Consider the following 19,122-nt stretch of genomic DNA (forward strand, 5'->3'; position numbering starts at 1 on the left):
AAGCAGTATACCATAGTAATTGTTTAGAGTAAAGAATTAATGTTAAGAGTGCAGCATCGTGACCACTTAAATCACTTCTAAATGTGTTTTTGGGAGAAGTAAGGGTGTTACGAATGGAGCAGAGCAGTTCGTCAATTTGTATCTGTTGCAATGCAAGTTATTCTCCATATTACTTACAGGTAATCTCATTACTCTGATTTTCTTTCCTCGTCCCAGGCCTTATGCTAGAGGAGTCTCTGCCTACCTGTAGACATCCTTAAGTCCCAACAAAAGCATGAACTATACCCTCCCTCCCACAATACCCTACGTAACTGTTCTCAACACCTCCACCCTCCTGGTACAATGGCACAAGCTCAGAAAAGAAGATTACACACAGATGGGAGAGAGGGGAATAAAGTGAGAGACGAGAACAAGACATTTGGAGTAATCTAATAACCTATAAGTAATCTTGACATTACCTTCTGATTTCATACCTTAATCTCTGCCCTTACCTTAGGGGACATACCCAAGTTAAAAATCCAACCTTGGTAAAGAATAACATAGAAGTGGATCAATCAGAATGGAATGATCATGTGTGATCTTTAATGAAAACATTGAAATCTCCTCAACCACAAACAATAGACATACCCAAGTGCCAAACACTGAATGATACCGAACCTGGACATCAAGTCTCTAATGAGACACGAAGGTGAGCGCACTGCTACAAGCATTTAGAAATTCTCTATTTTTAATATAATGTTTAGGCTGTGCTTCTAATTTTTATATTTATGTAGTTGCTGGGGGTTTGATGGACACGTGAGATATTTTCCATTGCATTTTTATTGTGATTCTGAATTTTTTAAAAGTGGTTGTTTCATCTTTCACTTTTTTCTGGAAGTGAGGGTTTTTCTGTAGCCTCACTTCCGTTTCAACTTTTATTGGGCTAGACGTCCGGAGTCTCCGTATTGCTAGGAGACCCGGCACCATTTATGCCTGTGCTGAAGCGGCCGCGCTGCTGGAGTGCCAAAGGCCAGGCCGTCTGCGCCCGTCCCCACCCATACGGGGCCAGAGGCCAGGAATTTTGCCCAACCCATTAAAATGGCCCCCCTATCCCTGTTGTTTTTAAGAACTTTTGAAGCCAGGGACTGCGGCCATCACATGTCCCTTGATTGTACATCTAGCCGCTCATGTGAGCTTTGTAGCTGGGAATTACACCCCCCTTTAACCCTGCAGGAAGCTAGAGCTCAGCCTGATTGTCCTCACATTGCTGTGAAATCGCATAAGAATGCGAAGGGTGCTCTTAGCGACAACTTCCACTTTGCTGTAATTAATGCCCTCTCTCTTCCTAGACATAAAATAGAAATTAGAGAGATGATCGAAACCTTTAATCTCGACTGTCTATTTCTAACAGAAACCTGGGGTAATCCCAAATCTGAGCCTGATTTCATAGAAGCCACGTCCACAGGCTACTCTTATTGTAGGGCAGATAGATCCTCTAAAAGAGGAGGTGGATTAACAATCATCTGTAGCTGCACACTCACATGTACGTGGAAGAATATTTTTTCCACATCATGTGAAGTCATGAATTTTAAATTCCTCGCAAATAATGTAACACTTTTTGATTGCCTTTTGATCTGTCGCCCCCCTGACTCTTGTTCAAGTTTTGTTCAAACCTGGACTGAGCTGATTGAGCCTCTGGTTATGTCCCCCAAAGCAATTATATTGGGGGACTTTAACATTAATTTTGATAAAACTAATAATCCCATTGCTAAGGAATTCCTGGACCTTATGTCGACTTTCGATTGGACCCTCAATGTTACTACTGCCACTCACATAGCGGGACACCTATTGGATGGGGTTTTTGCCCGCACAAAAGCTCAATTGGAGCTTATCAATATCCCGCAGAGTTGGACAGACCACAACCTATTGATTTTTCTCGTTCACCCATGATCCCATATCCCAACCCCCGGGGCCCAATAGTAAAACTGTCAGATCATGGAAACAGGTCAAGCCAACGGAACTGATTCCTATCTTGGAAGAAGAATGGAACAGGACCAAGGAGTGGCCCTTGTCCTTATTAGAGAGCTTCAACGCAGGGATTGTAAGTGCTATGAAGCAACTTTCCCCTCCCAAACGGCTGACAAATCACAAAACCAATAAACCGAGGCAACCTTGGTTTACCAAGGAGCTCAAACTTCCCCAGAGAAGATACCGCCAACAGGAGCGATATTGGAAGCTCAATCTCTCCTTTGCGGAAAAAGATAAAGTGAAGTTGGCACTTAAAACCTACAAAATTGCATGCGTGAAAGCTAAGTCTGATTTCTAGTCTACGAAAATTAAAGATGCTGCAAATGCGCCCCGTGAGCTTTTTAAAGTAGTTAAGGCTCTGTCCTCCTCTCCCATTTTATCTGAATTGGAAAACCCTCAAGATTTCTGCAATAAGGTGGCCACTTATTTCCGCAACAAAATATTAAATATCCACTCCAACCTTATCTCCTATCGAGATACTAATAATCAACCTGCCCTGTTTGACGATGACCAGATTACTTATTCTGATGCAGTAATTAAAATGAGCAATTTGACTCTGCCCCACTTTTCAATTCCCTCGTAAGATTATATTCAAAAGCTAATTGTGGAAACTAAGTCAGGCTCTCCTTTAGACCCATGCACCCGTCTATTTTGCAATTAGCTACTGAATTGTTTTCTCATGCAATAACCCCCATCCTACAAGAAGTCCTATTGTCAGGAAGATATCCTACTGCCTGGAAGGAGACTATGGTGATCCCATTGAAGAAGAAGACTAATGGTGACCATTCAGACCTCAGTAACTTGCGCCCGATCGCCCTCCTTCCCTCTTTGGCTAAAATATGCGAAAAGCACATAAATAAGGAGCTAATGGCTTTCTTAACAACAAAGGGAGTATTAGATCCCTCACAACATGGCTTCAGAAAATCTCACAGCACTGAGTCTGCTCTGATCAAACCCTCGGACGTCATACGTAAGATGGTGGACAGTGGAAAAGGGGCCATTTTGATCTCACTTGATCTCTCAGCAGCCTTTGACACCTTCTCATCCCAAATTTTACTAATTCGATTATTCCAGGCAGGAATTAGAGACCAAGCATTAGCTCTGCTGGAATCACTTCTGATGGATAGATGGACGACAGTCAGTAGTGGTGATTTTAAATCAGCCGCCTCTCTTCTTCCGTGCGGGGTTCCTCAGGGCTCTTCTTTGAGTCCTACCCTGTTTAATGTTTATATGTCTCCCCTGGCCAACCTCATACGATCTTTTGGATTTCTGCCAACGTCCTATGCTGATGACACTCAGCTTATTATACCTGTGGACAAGAACTGGGAGGAGACGGCTGATCGATGCAATAACTGCATGTTAGCCATTAATAATTGGATGGGCAACAACTGGTTGAAACTAAATGGGGCTAAACCTGAAATTATCTGTTTTGGATCTGGGATAGAGCGATGGAATGCTCGCTGGTGGCCTGCTGAGTGTGGAGCTCTCCCTACTCCCACTACCTCCAGCAGAAACCTAGGGGTCATCTTCGATAATCATTTATCCTTTAAAGCTCAAGTTAACCATACTGTTGCAACATGCTTATTGATACTAAAAATGCAGAGGAACATTTTCCCCTATCTGAAACAAGAGTGGAAAGTTAAAGTCACTCTGGATTTGATCACATCCAGGCTTGATTATTGTAATGCCCTTTTATCTAATCTGGACAGTGTCTCGATGAAAAAACTCCAACTGATCCAGAATATGGCCGCAATATCCATCCTAAATCTCCCATGCTCTGCCTCGGCCACTGGTAGCATTAAATATCTACATTGGCTCCCAGTGGCGCAACGGGTGACTTTTAAAATATTGTGCTTGACTCATAAAGCACTACATGGTACTGGCCCCCACCATTTGGTCACTAATCTCTGTTGGTACAGCCCCAGGAGAAATTTAAGGTCCTGTGAAGCTTTTCGGATTCAGGCCCCACTTACTCAGAAAGCCAAGTGGGGGGATAAAGCCTTCACTGTGGCCGCTGCTAGACACTGGAATGCTCTCCCTATTCATATCAGAAAGGAATCTAATTAATTGAGCTTTCGAAAATTGATCAAAACTCATCTCTTCCAGTGTTAATTTATGTCTTTTTCACCATGCATTTATTTTCTATTTTTTCTCTCCTAGCATCGCGCCTCTGCTCCCTTTTCCCTCACCTTCGACTAGCGCTTCGATGCTCATTCTGAGCCGGAATGCGCTCTATAAAACCCACCTACATACATACAAATGTAGAAGAGAGTCCAGGTAGCTGCAAAACAAACGTAATTTTTCCTCAGCCCACATGGACATGCCTCAAGCAGACCGTGCTTTATCCTAATTTATCCAGGCAACCCCTTTAAGTTTATCAACCTGCCTGGATGAGGCAACAATATCCAAAAAGTGGATGCCGTGCTACATGCGTTTAGAGAGTATAAAGCTTATTTGTTCAGAGCTGCAGGATTTGGATAGAACACTGGGAGAACAATCACAGTCTCTATGTGAAATGTAGTTAAAGGTTTGGAGGCGAAACCTTGACCCAGCCAAAGAATCACTCTTTCATGAAAGAGACAATACTAGGGAATCTGAAAAACAGATCAACTCAAATCCCCCCATCTTACAACCAAGGTGACAGTGACCAGAACAAAGATTTTAAAAGATGGAAATCTAAGGAAAGATGTATACAAAGGTTCAAGAGGAGCTTCCTGGAGAGTAGAGTGTGATCCTCCTGAGGCTCTTTAAAGACCCTGATGGCTGACCACAGAGCCTTCAGGGTGGAAGAGACAAGCTATCTACACTAAAAAGGAGGGGAGAAAGGCATATCCTCCTAATCCATCCTCCCAATTAACGACACCTATGCATACAAAATAGGATAAAGAGGAAAGGCAGGTACTGTATACAAATCATTACTAGCCTGTCCACGTGAGAAAAAACACTAGGTTCTTAAAAATCGCCCTCACCCACTGATCTAGGCATGCTTCATCATTGGGCTATTGCTTCAACATCCCTGTGATAGCAGGGGTGTAAATGGGGAATTATCTCCCTATCACCCCGGCCATCATCTAGTATGTCAACATGTTTTGGCCATTTCATTTTGCCCTTATAGGTCTAATGGCCGTCACCAGAACAATTGATCCCCCTATCATCACCCTGTACCTATGGTTGTAATATGTTTGGTTTCCCAGACTCAATGGTCCATTTGTCAGTACACACACTTTGGAAAAGGACCTAGAAAAACAAACAGACAAACCAACATATAAATATGTGCAAATATCAAGAACCAGAATGTTTCCACCCGTATGTACCAAGTGTATACATATGGTGATCAATTAAGTATAGTCAGATAACCCGTAATCAGGGCATCACCTCCACTGTAAATAACAGTCCGTCATCCAGGCACTCACTCGGGTGCACCAACTGTGAAAGACATTTGTTGTACACAAGATGGGCGTTTACCGAGTTTCATAACCCCTGTCACTAAAACTGGAATCCTAGTGGGAGCGCCTCCCTGTAGTCACACACTGTTGCGGGAATCAAGGCAGGTTCCATTTTGTTATAGAATCATAGCCATGCTCGTTTTATTCATTTCCCATGAGCCATCAGTCCTTACTGTCATACACTGTTAAGGTCAGATGTATGAAATTCCGGCATTGCGACTCGCAAATTGCGAGTCTGAGCGACTCGCAAATTGCGAGTCTGAGCGACTCGCAATTTGCGAGTCGCAATGCTGGATGCAGGATGGTGTCCCTGACGCCAACTGCGGGTCGCACGGGGGTTGCAAAGGCCCACCTCATTAATATTAATGAGGTGGGTTGCAATTTACGACCCCCTTGAGAGTTGCAGCACTCACAGGGATGGTGGCCTGCTGGAGACAACGGACCACCATGTCTGTGGCTGCTTTTTAAATAAAGCAGGTTTTTTTTGTAATGCAGCTGGTTTTCCTTAAAGGAAAACGAGAATGCTTACAAAATGAAAAATTAAACGTTTCAGTTTAACTTTTTCAGAACAGGCAGTGGTCCATTGCACCACTGCCTGCTCTGAAAAAATGTTTTCAAGGCCATTCACAAAGAGGAAGGGGTCCCATGGGGACCTCTTCCCTTTTGCGAATGGATTACCACCAGTGTGACACTGGTGGTAACTGCAAATTGCTTTGCGACCGCGTTTGCGGTCACAAAGCAATCCTACATCGCGATGTGACTCGCAAACTGGGACTCGCAGTCCCATTTTGCAAGTCGGTAACCAGGTTACCGACTCACCGAATGGGAATGGGCATCGCAATGTGGCTTTTGCGCCTCGCAAACAGCGGTTTTCGCTGTTTGCGAGGTGCAAAAGCCTTGCCACATCTGGCCCTTAGCCCCTGCCCAAAAATTTGCTCTCTGTATATGTCCAAACTCCTTCCATTTCCTCTCAGTTCTCCCCATATGTGGGCTAATCCCCCCCAGTCTTGAGAACCCCCCCTCCACATACATCCCCCCACTGTCCTTTACTTTGTCAAGGGATCAGCACCTCTTCCCCCCACAGCTCCATGGAGATCTAGTTGGGGTAAAGAGAGGGTGAAAAGAAATGCTGCAGGATATCATTTATTTTTGACACACAACAAAATGTAAATACCATCTGAATAACTGTGCACATATTTCAAAATATACTACCAGTTAGGAAAATACAATTGTAGCACATTTGTTTTCATTTCTGAAGGGTGATTGAAACAAATGTTTTAATAGGATCAAATTAAATCAAGACACTTGAGTATGTGAAAATACTAAATATTCACTAAAACACAACTTCCATGCATTATTGTTTGAGCACTACATTGTTTTAGCACAAACATTGATCAGTGGCCATTCACATGGAAATGTGCTGTTTGTAAATGACAGGCTTGGGTAATATATTTGTGGCAGTGGGTTCAAAAAAACTCCTCTGGCTCCATTATACATTTTCATTAATCTCCTGCTGAATAGATGTGGCTCATTCGCTACACCTATTCTTTGAGTGACACCTGGATTTTTCACAATCCCTATGACTTCGAAGATGTAACATTGATGGCAGCACCCCCACTCTGAAAACGTTTCCAATACCACTGCAGAGTAAAGAAGAATATTAGTAAGTAATTCAAATATTACATCGAATCATCTTCTTCCTCATCCCCGTCTACCCATCCTGGGACTATTTCAAAGTTTCAAAGTGGCATTTGTTTGTGTCCTTTCATTTATCAAAACACAAAAACATGCCAGACTCTTCAATAGGTTTCCACACAAAATGTGAAAATAGCCCCCCAAAGACCTGTGAAAATGAATGTACTCATTGGTAATGAACTAGATGCCGCACATCTAATTCCAGCTTAGATTTGGATGCTAACCTCCAAGGAAATGTCAACATAGATGCTCCATCCATGCCTACACATCCATTCACTAAGCCTTTTGTAGCAGGACCAAGCCCATTTTGCATATGGCTGGTCTCTCTCTGGAGTAACAACGTGAGCAAAAATTGATTGACAAGAATCAGGCCTAAGTAATTGTCAGTTCCTGAGATTAGTTCAAGCATACCACCCATCACATAGTTATTTTTCTGAGTGAGATGCCCTATGTGTGGCAGGTAAGCCCAGGTGTGGGTCCCTTGCATACTGAACCAACTTAAGCTACACCCTACTGAGAAGGGCCAACATGCCTGAAACCACTAAGGGGATACTTGTGTTCCTCTGTAAAGAGGACCCAGCCTGGCAGGCTGGACTGTTCTTACTGGAACAGGGCCAAGTGTAATTTACAAATGGCTGGTCTCTGTTTGTAACAGTATGGTGTCTATTTAGTCATATGCAAAGATATTTTTGTGTTCCACGCATCCTAGACTGAATTGTCTCAAATGTGATAGACAGAAAATGAGGCATGAAGAAGTAAAGTGATTTAGTTATGATAACACAATATGGCCACAAGGGAAAAACAGACTTTAGAGAACGTCACTTGTGCAATCCAACCAATGATATATCCCTTTCTCTCTCCAGCATAGCACCAAAGAATAATGGTTTATGGGTGATGGTCTCTCAGATGTTAAATTAGAACAGTGATTTCAATAAAGCTGTCTTGCAGAATACACATCTTATAGGTAAAATTAATGTGGTACTATGTAAGAAGTCCTTTAATAAAATGTTGGGATGATTTAGCATTGAAAACAGTAGAACCACAGAGAAAAATCTTATTTGAACCATATGAGCCCATCCGAAAACCAAATAGATGAAAAATGTATTTGATATATTCCACATAGTGAATATTGAAGTTTATGCATGTGTGGCAGCCCTTATGGAACAATATCTCTTGAAAGCAAAAAATACATCTTTTCAAGATGGCTTTGAATCCCAGCTTTCCCTAATGACAGGTTAATAAGATATGAAATTGCAATTTCCTAATTGCGATTTCATGCCATTAGGAAATCCCAATTTAAAATGTATGAAACTCATTTGAGTTTCATTTGCGATTCTCAGGGGGTCACAAATAGACCTTCCACATTCATATTCATGAGGTAGGTCTCGCTTTGTGACCCACTGGGAATCACAAAATCATAGGGATGAGCAGACCATCATGTCTCTGATTGCTTTTGGATAAAGCATTTTTTTTAAATGTAGCCCGTTTCCTTAAAGGAAATGGGCAGCATTTTAAATAGAAAAAATTAATCATCATTTAACTTTCATTTTTTAAGAGTAGACAGTGATCCCTGAGACCAATGCCTGCTCTTAAAAAATATTTTCGCAACCATTCCCAAAGGGGAAGGGATACCTTGGAGACCCCTTCCAATTTGCCAATGGGTTACCGCCAATTTGAAATTGGTGGTAAACTGCCAATGTTTGGCAACCACATTTCAGTCATAAAGCATTCATACATACCTTTCTGATTTGAGATTTGGAAGGGACGCCCTCAACATGCCCTCAACATGCCCCTTCCTTATAATGAATCGTAAAACCGAAATTGTGATTCAATAATAAGTTACTGAATCACAGTTTGGGCTTTGTACATACCAAAAAAGCATTTTCCAGTCACAAAAGTGCCGAATCTGCGAATCGGCCCATTTGCAACTGGAAAAAAGTTGTGTACATGTGGACCCTGGATTCACCCTGGACACCAACCTCACCCCCAAAGAGCATATTGCCATAAATAAAGACTGCCGATAGCAGGTCTCTCTTCTAAAGAAATTGAAACAATTTCTGCCTGAAACGGACTTCTGCTGTCCAAACAATCACACACTAGCATCTGTATGGTGGCTAAGCTCTGATGCATGGCCCCTCAGACTCTTTACTATCACCCTTTCAGGGCAACCTACACATCCCAGCGTGCCTCTTTCAGGGCCTGAAGAAATATAGCTACATTATACCCATCCTGATAGAACTCCATTAGTCCCCTTTGCCAGTCTCCACCATCTTTTGAACCAGATGCAATATTTATAATGCCATGACGACTGGCACCCGCCTATTTAGCAGACAAGCTCACTATCTCTGGTGGTTCTTACCACACCTGCAGCCAAGACACCATCAGTCTGGAAACTAAAAAGTATTTAACAGAGAAAACACAGCAGCAGTCCTTTTTCTTACATGCACTGAGGACCTAGAACAACATCACTGAACCCAATAGGACCACCCTAACACTGCTCCAGTTTAGAATGAATAAAATACATACTTCTTTAAAGAACACTACATCACAATGCATTTCCTGCCCCCTAACCAGCAACCACTCCTATCACTTGCTGACTTTAGGCTTGTCTTTGACTCTGCATAACACTACACTGCCATTTTGCAAGAGTTGTGCTATACAATGTTACATAGATAAATCCATACATAGACATCACAAACGTGCATGTTTGTGTGCCAGCCATATTGGAATTTTTTTTTATGCTTTAAGAAAAATAATTTAAAGATAATCATTGTGTGTCTGCATTCATGTAAAAAACTAAAGAAAAATAATTTCAAGATGGCTGCTGTCCATGTGCAGACATGTGTGGCAGCCATCATGACATCATTTTTCTTGAAACTAATTTCAAGATGGCCACTGCATATGGGTGCGCATACCATCTTAAAATGGTTTAACAACCAAATCAAGATGACCAGAACTGATACAGTTCAGTAGGTGGTCTCATAGTGAGGGGGATCTGAGGGCCAGAGGATGCAAAGGAGCTAATTTGTTAATAAAAAGATAGGGGTAATGAAGGGTGTGTGGGCAGACAGAGTGTGAGTGTTAGACCTGCCAGACTTAGGGTGGCCTTCCCCCAAACTTCTTTGGCTTAATCCTACATTTTAGCTGATCTTGGTTTTGTTGGCCATAGGACTCTGTGCACTTTACCACTGCTAACCAGCGTTAAAGTGTTTCTGCTCCCTCATTTAAGCCTGGTGAAAGTGGCTTATATCCTGTTGGCGCATATACCCAGGGCCTGTAAATTAAATGCTACTAGTGGGTCTGCAGCACTGATTGTGCCACCCACTTAAGTAACATTTTAAACATGTCTCAGGTTTGCCTTTGCAGCCTGTGTGTGCTGTGTAAACTGCAATTTAGACCTGGTCAGATAAACCTTTTGCCAGGCCTAAACCTTCCTTTTCAATACATATGTCACTATGTCACTCCTAGGGTAGGCCCTATATAGCTGTGACTACTATACAGAACTCCACATCACAGCCCCTCAGCCTCCAATATGTGACCCATCTTTGACACAGGACTTCGCATAGCAAGCCCCTGATCAACAGCATTCTCAACAATGATGCAGGAGCTCTCATTGCAGCCTTGCAGCTCCTCAGAATGGCCGCTGCCCGACACATTCTCAATGAGAGATCTCCAACGCTCTTCAACCAGGATTTAAGGTACCTTGTTCAATGAGCCTAACTTGGTCCTTGGCTTCATTGCAGCTGGGTTGAACTTGTGACTTTGTCCTGGTCTGGCATGGTCAGATAACCACAGTTGGTGCTTTGTGGTTTTACGCACTATTTTCACCTAAATCTTTAAAATTGCATATCTCCAGGTCCGCCAAATGGATTTTTGTTGTTTTGGTCTTAAATAATATACTAACTTTTACTTTGTTTTTTCTAAATTGGAGTTGAATTTTTCTTGGGTTGTGTTTCACTTTATTAGTGTTTGAAGTGCTGCATAAAAACTACACATTGCCTTTAAGTTAAGCCTGACTGCTTTTGTGCCAAGCTACCAGAGAGTTAAGCACAGGTTAATTTGCAATTTACGTGTTTCACCCTGACATTGACTGTGGTTGCTGCTTGAGTAAGGTTTCACCCCCCTCAACCAGTAACCCAGTACCCAACAGTGACGAAATAGTGTCTCTTACACTACAATGCAAGATTATGTCATCAGCTTTGGAAGGATGAAACGTTCACTCAAAATACTCCATGAGTGGAACACACAAAAGATCAGGAAGGGAAGCCATGAAATTGGGAGCATGGAACTGTGTTAGACAATAAACCCTTCAGATCATGAGCAAGAAGTTGACACAAAGCCTAATCTAAATCTATACTGGATACAGAAAGCCCTGGATTTACAAAGACTTTACAAAAGTAAAATTGAATGCATAGTCGCACAAAGTTACTCAGAATCCTGTAAGGATGTTTACTTTCCAGCACCAAAATCTGTTTTAGTCTGAAAAGGTGCTTACCACTTTGCTTCAAGAGGAGCATTACATGGTGTTACTTGGGAGGATCTGTGCAAACACTCATAGATTCAAAGTCGGTTCAAAGAAAGCCATACAAGGCTTTGCATAAAACAATACTGTCTCCTTAAAGCTGTTGCTCACAAGCAGAAGGGTTGTAAAGTCTCGATGCACAGCATACATATAATGTGCAGAATGTTTCAGGATTTGTCTATACATATGATTGAGTACTGAAGACTATGCTTCTAGCACACATCCTATGCTATATAGCACGCACACAGCTCAGTACCTTGTTGCAAAGGGAATATACAGCCTTTATAGTGCAATAGTAGGGGAGATGACAGCAGCAGGACATTTTTTATAAATATAACTCTACACAGTTTTCTCCCTCTTGGGCAATGCAGCACTGCAACTTGGGTTGTAGCACACCATTGCACTAAATAAAAATTATTCTGCTACTTAGGGCCAGATTTGTAAGGCCGAATTGCCACCGGAACATCACCTTTTGCAAAGCTCTGGTGGCGCTAACCACTTCTCCATATTTACGAGGAGGTGTAATACCACTTTTTGTGGCTTTACGCCACCTTGTAAATATGGGCCCCTCCAATGCAGTTTCCTGCATCAGAAGTGCATGCAATGGGTATTGCTTTGTGTTCCATCGCAACACCCATTGCTTTTGACGCTGTAAATACGGCACAGCCCTGCATGTCAAAACTGGCACAGCACTGTTGATTTTGGTGCAGCACTGCACTGCACCAGTTTCTTGTAAATCTGGCCCATAGTCTCTTGCCAAGTTGTCTATAGATGAGACTGAAACACAGGAGGGGTTCAGAGCTGAATTTTTTTTATGGGCACATGTGAGAACATGGAAGAGGCTAAAAGGTGGCAATTAGATGCCTGTTAGATTTGGCAGTGGGTTGGTTGTTGCTAGATAACCTTCCCATTAGATGTATGAACCGAGACAAGTTTGGGAATGAGGGTGTAATGCAGGGACTTTATATATTAACCTTATTAAGTCATGAATTAATTAGGGAGTTGTTAGAAATGGGGTCTTTGGTTGGCAGTCAGGTTACCCCTAGTCCAAGCAAGGACCCTCACACTATTCAGGGTAAAGGAGAATCACACTTAGTTAACCCCTGCTCACCCCCTTGGTAATTTGGCATGAGCAGGCAGGCTTAACTTCAGAAGCAATGTGTAAGGTATTGGTACCAACACACACAGTATTACAGTGAAAACACTACAAAATAGACACCACGCCAGTTTAGAAAAATAGGCAGTATTTATCTAAATCAAACAAGACCAAAATGACAAAGATCCAACATACAAAAGTGAAAATATGAATTTTCAAAAGAATAAGAGTCTTACTCCACAGAAAACAATGGAAACGATGATTTTGCACAAAGTACCTGGTTAGTGTCAAATATAAAGCCGCACAGGCTAGCGTGCATCGGAAATTGCCAGCAATGCTTAGTTTCTTCTCTGGTTAGGTCAGCGATGCTCAGTTCAAGCCCGTGGAGATTCTTCACAAGCAGGAATATACTAAAAAGTCCAGTCTTTGTCCCCTTTCACAAGCAGAAGCAGCAACTGCAGGATAACCCAACAAAGCATTCTCACAGACAGGGGCAGCCCTTCTCCTCAGCTCTTCAGCTCTTCTCCTTGGCAGAGGTTCCTCTTGAATCCAGAAGTGATCTTGAAGAAATCTAAAGTCTGGGGTTTTGGGTCCACTACAAAGGAAAGTCTATGTTGTTCACAAGATCTTGCCTTGACCAGGCCAGGACCCAGACACACACCAGTGGATTGGAGACTGCATCGTGAGAGAGCAGGCACATACCATTCAGGTGTAAGTGACCACTCCTCCTTCCACTCTAGCACAGATGGCTCATCAGGATATGCAGGCTGCACCCCAGTTCTCTTTGTCTCACTGCCCAGAGAGGATTCACAAACAGCTCAACTGTCAAACTTACCCAGACAGGCAATCCACAAACAGGCAGAGTCACAGAATGGTTTAAGCAAGAAAATGCCTAATTTCTAAGAGTGGCATTTTCAAACTAACAATCTAAAAACCAATTTCACAAAAAGATGTATTTTTTAAATTGTGAGTTTAGAGACCCTAAACTCCAAATTTCGATCTGCTCTCAAAGGGAATCTGCACTTTAACAATATTTAAAGGCAGCTCCCAGGTTAACCTATTAGAGAGATAGGCCTTGCAACAGTGAAGACTGAATGTATCTGTATTTCACTGTTATGACATGTAAAACACATAATTAAATTTCTCACCTTTAACATACACTGCACCCTTCCCATGGGGCTACCTAGAGCCTACCTTAGGGGTGCCTTACATGTATAAAAACAGAAGGTTTAGGCCTGGCAAGTGGGTACACTTGCCAAGTTGATTTGGCAGTTTAAAACTGCAGACACTGCAGTGGCAGGTTTGAGCCATGTTGACACAGCTGCTAATGTGAGTGGCACAACCAGTTCTGTAGGCCCACTAGTAGCATTTGATTTACAAGCCCTAGGCACTTTTAGTGAACCTCACTAGGGACTTACTAGTAAGTCAAATATGCCAATCATGTCATGGCTCAGCAAATTACACATACATTTTACATAGCATTTGCACTTTAGCTTTGGTTAGCAATGGTAAAGTGCCCAAAGTATAAAAAACACCAAAAACAGAGACTAGCACACATCAATTACTTGAAAAGCAGAGGTGAAAAGTTAGAGGAGACACCGCTGAGGATGTCAAGCCTAACGGCAGTCAATAGAGAACCTACCTTTAACTCATTGTGCAAGTCTTCATTTATATTGATAATTGTCAAAGTGTGCTTTAAAGAAAATAATTGTGTTCTCTCTGTTTTCACATCCACAGACTAAAAAATAACTCAAAATTGGTCCTCAGTGATACCCCTGTCTGCCTGTTCTTCCAAAGCCACTATTGCACGTTTTGCAGTTTTAAAGCCCAGATGCTGTAAACCACAGGTTCCTTGAGTAGTCAACAGAAGGAGAATTTATAGCAGCGATCATCAGTACAGAAATTAATGTTTGGCTTTAATGTGCCATTTAACCATATAATCACAAGCAATATAGAAACGTAATTCAAGGGATGGCATGCACAATACGCTATGCCCTTTTGTAATGATTGATTATATTAGCAGATGCTGCTCTGTTAGAAGCGAAACTGTAGATATTAAACCTGTTTATGTCATTGTTAATTGCAGGCCAGGAGACAGGCTTACTATTCTTGATGACAGTAATGAAGACTGGTGGAAGGTAGGTATACTTATATACATCATGTTTTTGGAAACGTACCCAAAACTGAAACCAAACTGATGAAGATGGTACCTGAAAATAGTTCAGTCATGTTATTTTTTTTGTAGGGAAAGATTGAAGAAAGAATTGGATTTTTCCCTGCCAACTTTGTTCAGAGAGTGCACCCAGAAGAGAGGATTTTCAAGTGCACAAGAACATTTATAGGATGCAAGGAGCAGGGACAAATATCTCTGAAAGAAAACCAGGTCTGTGTCCTTCATCCTACCCATTCCCTTAGAGTTTAATTGTAACTGTAATTGCATTTGTATGACACTTCATTACCCTAACAAAGCACCACATTTCATTCAGTGAATGAATGGTTGCTTGAGTGTTATATTTGCAATGATTTATATGTGTGAAGTGTTATGGTGCTGTGCCTGAGTGAATAGAGTGATGCTCTTATTCAGTCTTGGGTTGTAGTACTTAAGAGGATGATGGTGGAAAGAAGAGCGAGAGAGTGCAAATGGTTTACATTGATCGGTTGCTGTGACTTACCAGCCAGGTCCCGTATGGAACTCTTAATTGACCTCCAAACATCAACTCACATGTCCTGTGCTCAATGCAGCAATTAAGACAGAAACCCAGTCTAATTGTGGTGGGATAGGTGAGGTAGAGGAAAGAGATCTGCAGAGATGGTCAATATAAAGTCATCCCTGATACAAACCCTTATTGTAGTAAGAGAATTGATAAAACTTCAAAGTGTTAATTCAAGAGATCAGTGGATGTATTTCTATGTCATCACCAGCATAATTATGGTTAGGTCAAAGTTTCCATAGAAAAGGCATTTTTTTTTCTTAATAATTTTGATGCTGTTCAAAGAATTTGCAAAACTTTGCAAAAAAAGTAAATTCACGTTGGGCTCTTTTTGGGAATTTTTGTGCAGATCCATCAAGTAGGGTTCCAAGAAAAAAAGTAGTGGTACCAAAAGTACAATTTCACATAATAATTCCCATAGGATTATTTGCTCCTTGCTACAGAACAAAATGGCTGAATGGAAGTACACTAAATTTGGTGTTAGGATATAACTTTACTCAAGGAAGTGCCTTTGCTGGGTTTGATGTAAAGCCATTCAGTAGTTTTCAAGGCATTAGTGTTGAAAAAGGTGCTCAGGTTGGACATGAAGAGATTACATTTTAGCGATGTCTAGACCATTACCTTACGGATTCTTCACAGATTGGTAAATTCCTGGAGGTTTCATGAATCCAATTAAAAAGGGCACCCCATTGTAGTATGGAGCATTTCCTCCCATCGTCCATTGCAAATTCATACATCCAGTGGTGGATTCATGAATCTGTTTCATCCTGATTGGCTTGCCATCACAGAAACACTCTTCTTGGAGTTACCATTAATCAATTTGGTGCAGGGAGCAATGTGTTGGGGAAACAATAAAGGAAAAATGCGCAAGGGTGCAAATTGATGCTACCGTAGTCAAAGGCCCAGGTGGAAGGGTCCCAAAAAGACACTACCTTGGCAGTTAAATAGTTATGAAAAAAAATATCATCATGAGATTCCTGAAACCCAGATTCCTGGGTCTCAGGATTCTTAAATCCAGTGCAGCATAAGGTTAACAAATCCTGTGAAAAAAGGATAATAAATTATTCAGGTCACTGCTACAGCCATTGTCCAATGGTCACAGATAAGCGTTGGCTGCATGCAGCAAAGTGGGAGAGGGACTTGCTTCCATTAAGGCCCTGTGGCCATCCCCTGCTGTGCATGCTAAGGGCTGTGTGCATCTTGTAATGGCTATCCATAGAGGGTTGGACGGAGGGCCTGTCCACAGAGCCTAGCCATTGGCCAGGGCCTGTGGCCAAACCTGCTGTGAGTTGCCTCTTATGAAGGGTCCATTGCAAGGAACTCGTGGATGTACTGTATGATAAAAACTAAAACAGAAATTCATTCAAAAGATGTTAGTGTGAATTTGTGAATAGCTTTTGGTTTTTACACCTCAACATCTATAAAAGAAAAACTCAGATATTCATCTAAAATACCGGAGTTAAAAACTGCAGTTATGTTCATTCAACAAAAGTGGTGGCTAGGTTTTCTGTTGCACATACACTCAGTATAAAATATCAGTATCACAGATCAGTTTTAATTCGTGAAAAAAGATTAATGTCAGAGACCATAAGAATAATCTAAAGACGATATAAAACAGAGATTCACATTTCAAGCATTAGAGAGAATCCTTGATAGAATTACATTAATAAGTGAGCCCACAATGAACTGAATAACATTTTACTGGCTATGAGAATACTCCTGCTTCATGCCCTGAGGGCTGTATTGGTGTTCTGAGGCAGCATCATATTGGAGTAGTATAAATACTAAGAAAGAAGAAGGACTAGATAGCGTAAAAAGTGGTTCCATGATGGAGTGAAAACTAACCTATCTTGTACATCAAAAGTGAGAAACATAAACAAAATCTTATGTTCAAAAACTTAAATAGTGAACTTATGCAAACATACTTCATCAATTGAATTGTAAACAGAAAAGGGTTTATATATACAATATATATAGTTCTATAAGAAACTGGCAATCAGAGATGAAGAAAAGCGACCAATTCTTCTCCAATGGGGACAAAGTCCATAATGTGAAAAAGGAATCTCAAGCACTCTGACAACAATCATTATTCAATTTCTTTGTCTTCAGTCTTCTTGTGATCTTTATTTGAATACAGTAGTCAGTTAATCTTTGTTGGTACTTCAGTATTGGAACTTTTATAGATTCACATGCTTGAATCAGTCCCCGTCGTCGAGATGGGAGCCTCCGGTGTAATACAAAACCACATTCAATTGCATTTAAAGCTCAGAGGCCCTAGGCCTCTTAATTTAGTAACATCTGTCATTTTATAAAAAAGGACCAAACTTGCTAATTTTTTCTCTCAGAAATTCTGTCTGAGTGTAATTTGATATTTTCTCTCTTCAGGATTACTTCAAGGTGATTCAAACTGACTAACATGTCAGAGACACCTAAGAAAGGGCTCTTTAGAGCTTGTGCTACCTGCATGAAGAAAAGGCTGCATGTTGATGACCAGCATAAGGACTGTATGTATTGTCTCTATCCAAGCCATAAACCTAGAGACTGCAAGGTATGTAGAACATTTTCTACCAAGAACATTAAAGACAGAGAGGGTTGTCTTCTCATCTGGCTTCAGAAGTTAAAATCCAGGGACAACCCAGAGTCTGATGAGGACAATGCCTCTTCTTCTGTTTCTGTGATGAAAACGCCTGTCAACGGACAATCTGAAGTTTCTTCAGAGGAATGACCAAGAAAAGTTGTTAAAAAATCTGCTGAGGCATCCTCAAAGACCGGTAGCCCTTCAAAGATGAAGACTAAAGCTTCTGACTTTAAGTCCAAAAAGAAGCCTGTTTCTGAGCCGCCAACATCACAATTCAAGTTAAAGCATACCTTCCAGAAACCAACTTCTGACGAAGACTTCTACCTTCGCTACACTGCCTGTCTCTATGGCAAGATCCCACTCTTCGTCGATGATATGTTCATCCTCGTCGACAGCACGCCCTATAGTGTCAACGCTCTCATCAACGGCCTTGTCGACGCTATTCCCGCTGTCAACGGGCTCGTCGACACTGTTTCCACCAACGGCGGCTTCGTCGACAGAACAACAACCGTCAATGGCATTGTCGATGACACACCAACCATCAACAACACTCCAGCCATCAACGATGACTCTACCGTCGACGTTCCCAACGTCGCCAACGATCGATACGGAGATGCTCTCGTCGACGATGCCACAGTTGACGCCATCACCGTCGACGGCACACTTCTTGTCGATGACGAAGACTGCAGTAAAGGTGCAGAGGCCAGGTCATTGCCTCTGTTGTCATCAGGAGACCAGGATGCTCACAGGAGGGCAGAGAAGTATCACCTAACGCCCTCAGTTACATCTCCTAGCAAGGTTTCCAGCCTTTTACCCTCCCATCTCTTGGATGAAGATGACTCGGATGAGGAGAGTATTTTTGGAGTCGCCAGCAGCCCTTCACAGTTAAGGGTTAAGTGCCAAGAATACTCTGATGATGATGAGGCTTCATACTACACCCAAGGCTATTATCAGCAGCCGACATTGGTCGGTCTTCCCCCTGGGCTTGTTTCTGACTTGCAAGCAATGTTGGTGGATTATCAGGAACGTTTTCCAGCCAAGCCTTCATCGGTGCAACAGCCAATACT

General features: G+C 41.9%; 1 protein-coding gene across 1 annotated transcript in view; it reads left to right on the forward strand.

Annotated features, from left to right (window-relative positions):
• STAC (SH3 and cysteine rich domain) overlaps positions 1–19,122 on the forward strand; it is a 1,272,108-nt gene that overhangs the window by 1,175,123 nt on the left and 77,863 nt on the right. Inside the window, exons 9-10 of the mRNA XM_069214962.1 lie at positions 14,853–14,904; positions 15,012–15,149. Of these exons, the coding sequence (XP_069071063.1) occupies positions 14,853–14,904; positions 15,012–15,149 (190 nt within the window). The remainder of the gene's footprint in view (positions 1–14,852; positions 14,905–15,011; positions 15,150–19,122) is intronic.

This window comes from Pleurodeles waltl, chromosome 2_1 (genome assembly GCF_031143425.1).
Source record: "Pleurodeles waltl isolate 20211129_DDA chromosome 2_1, aPleWal1.hap1.20221129, whole genome shotgun sequence".
Taxonomy (NCBI): Eukaryota; Metazoa; Chordata; class Amphibia; order Caudata; family Salamandridae; genus Pleurodeles; species Pleurodeles waltl.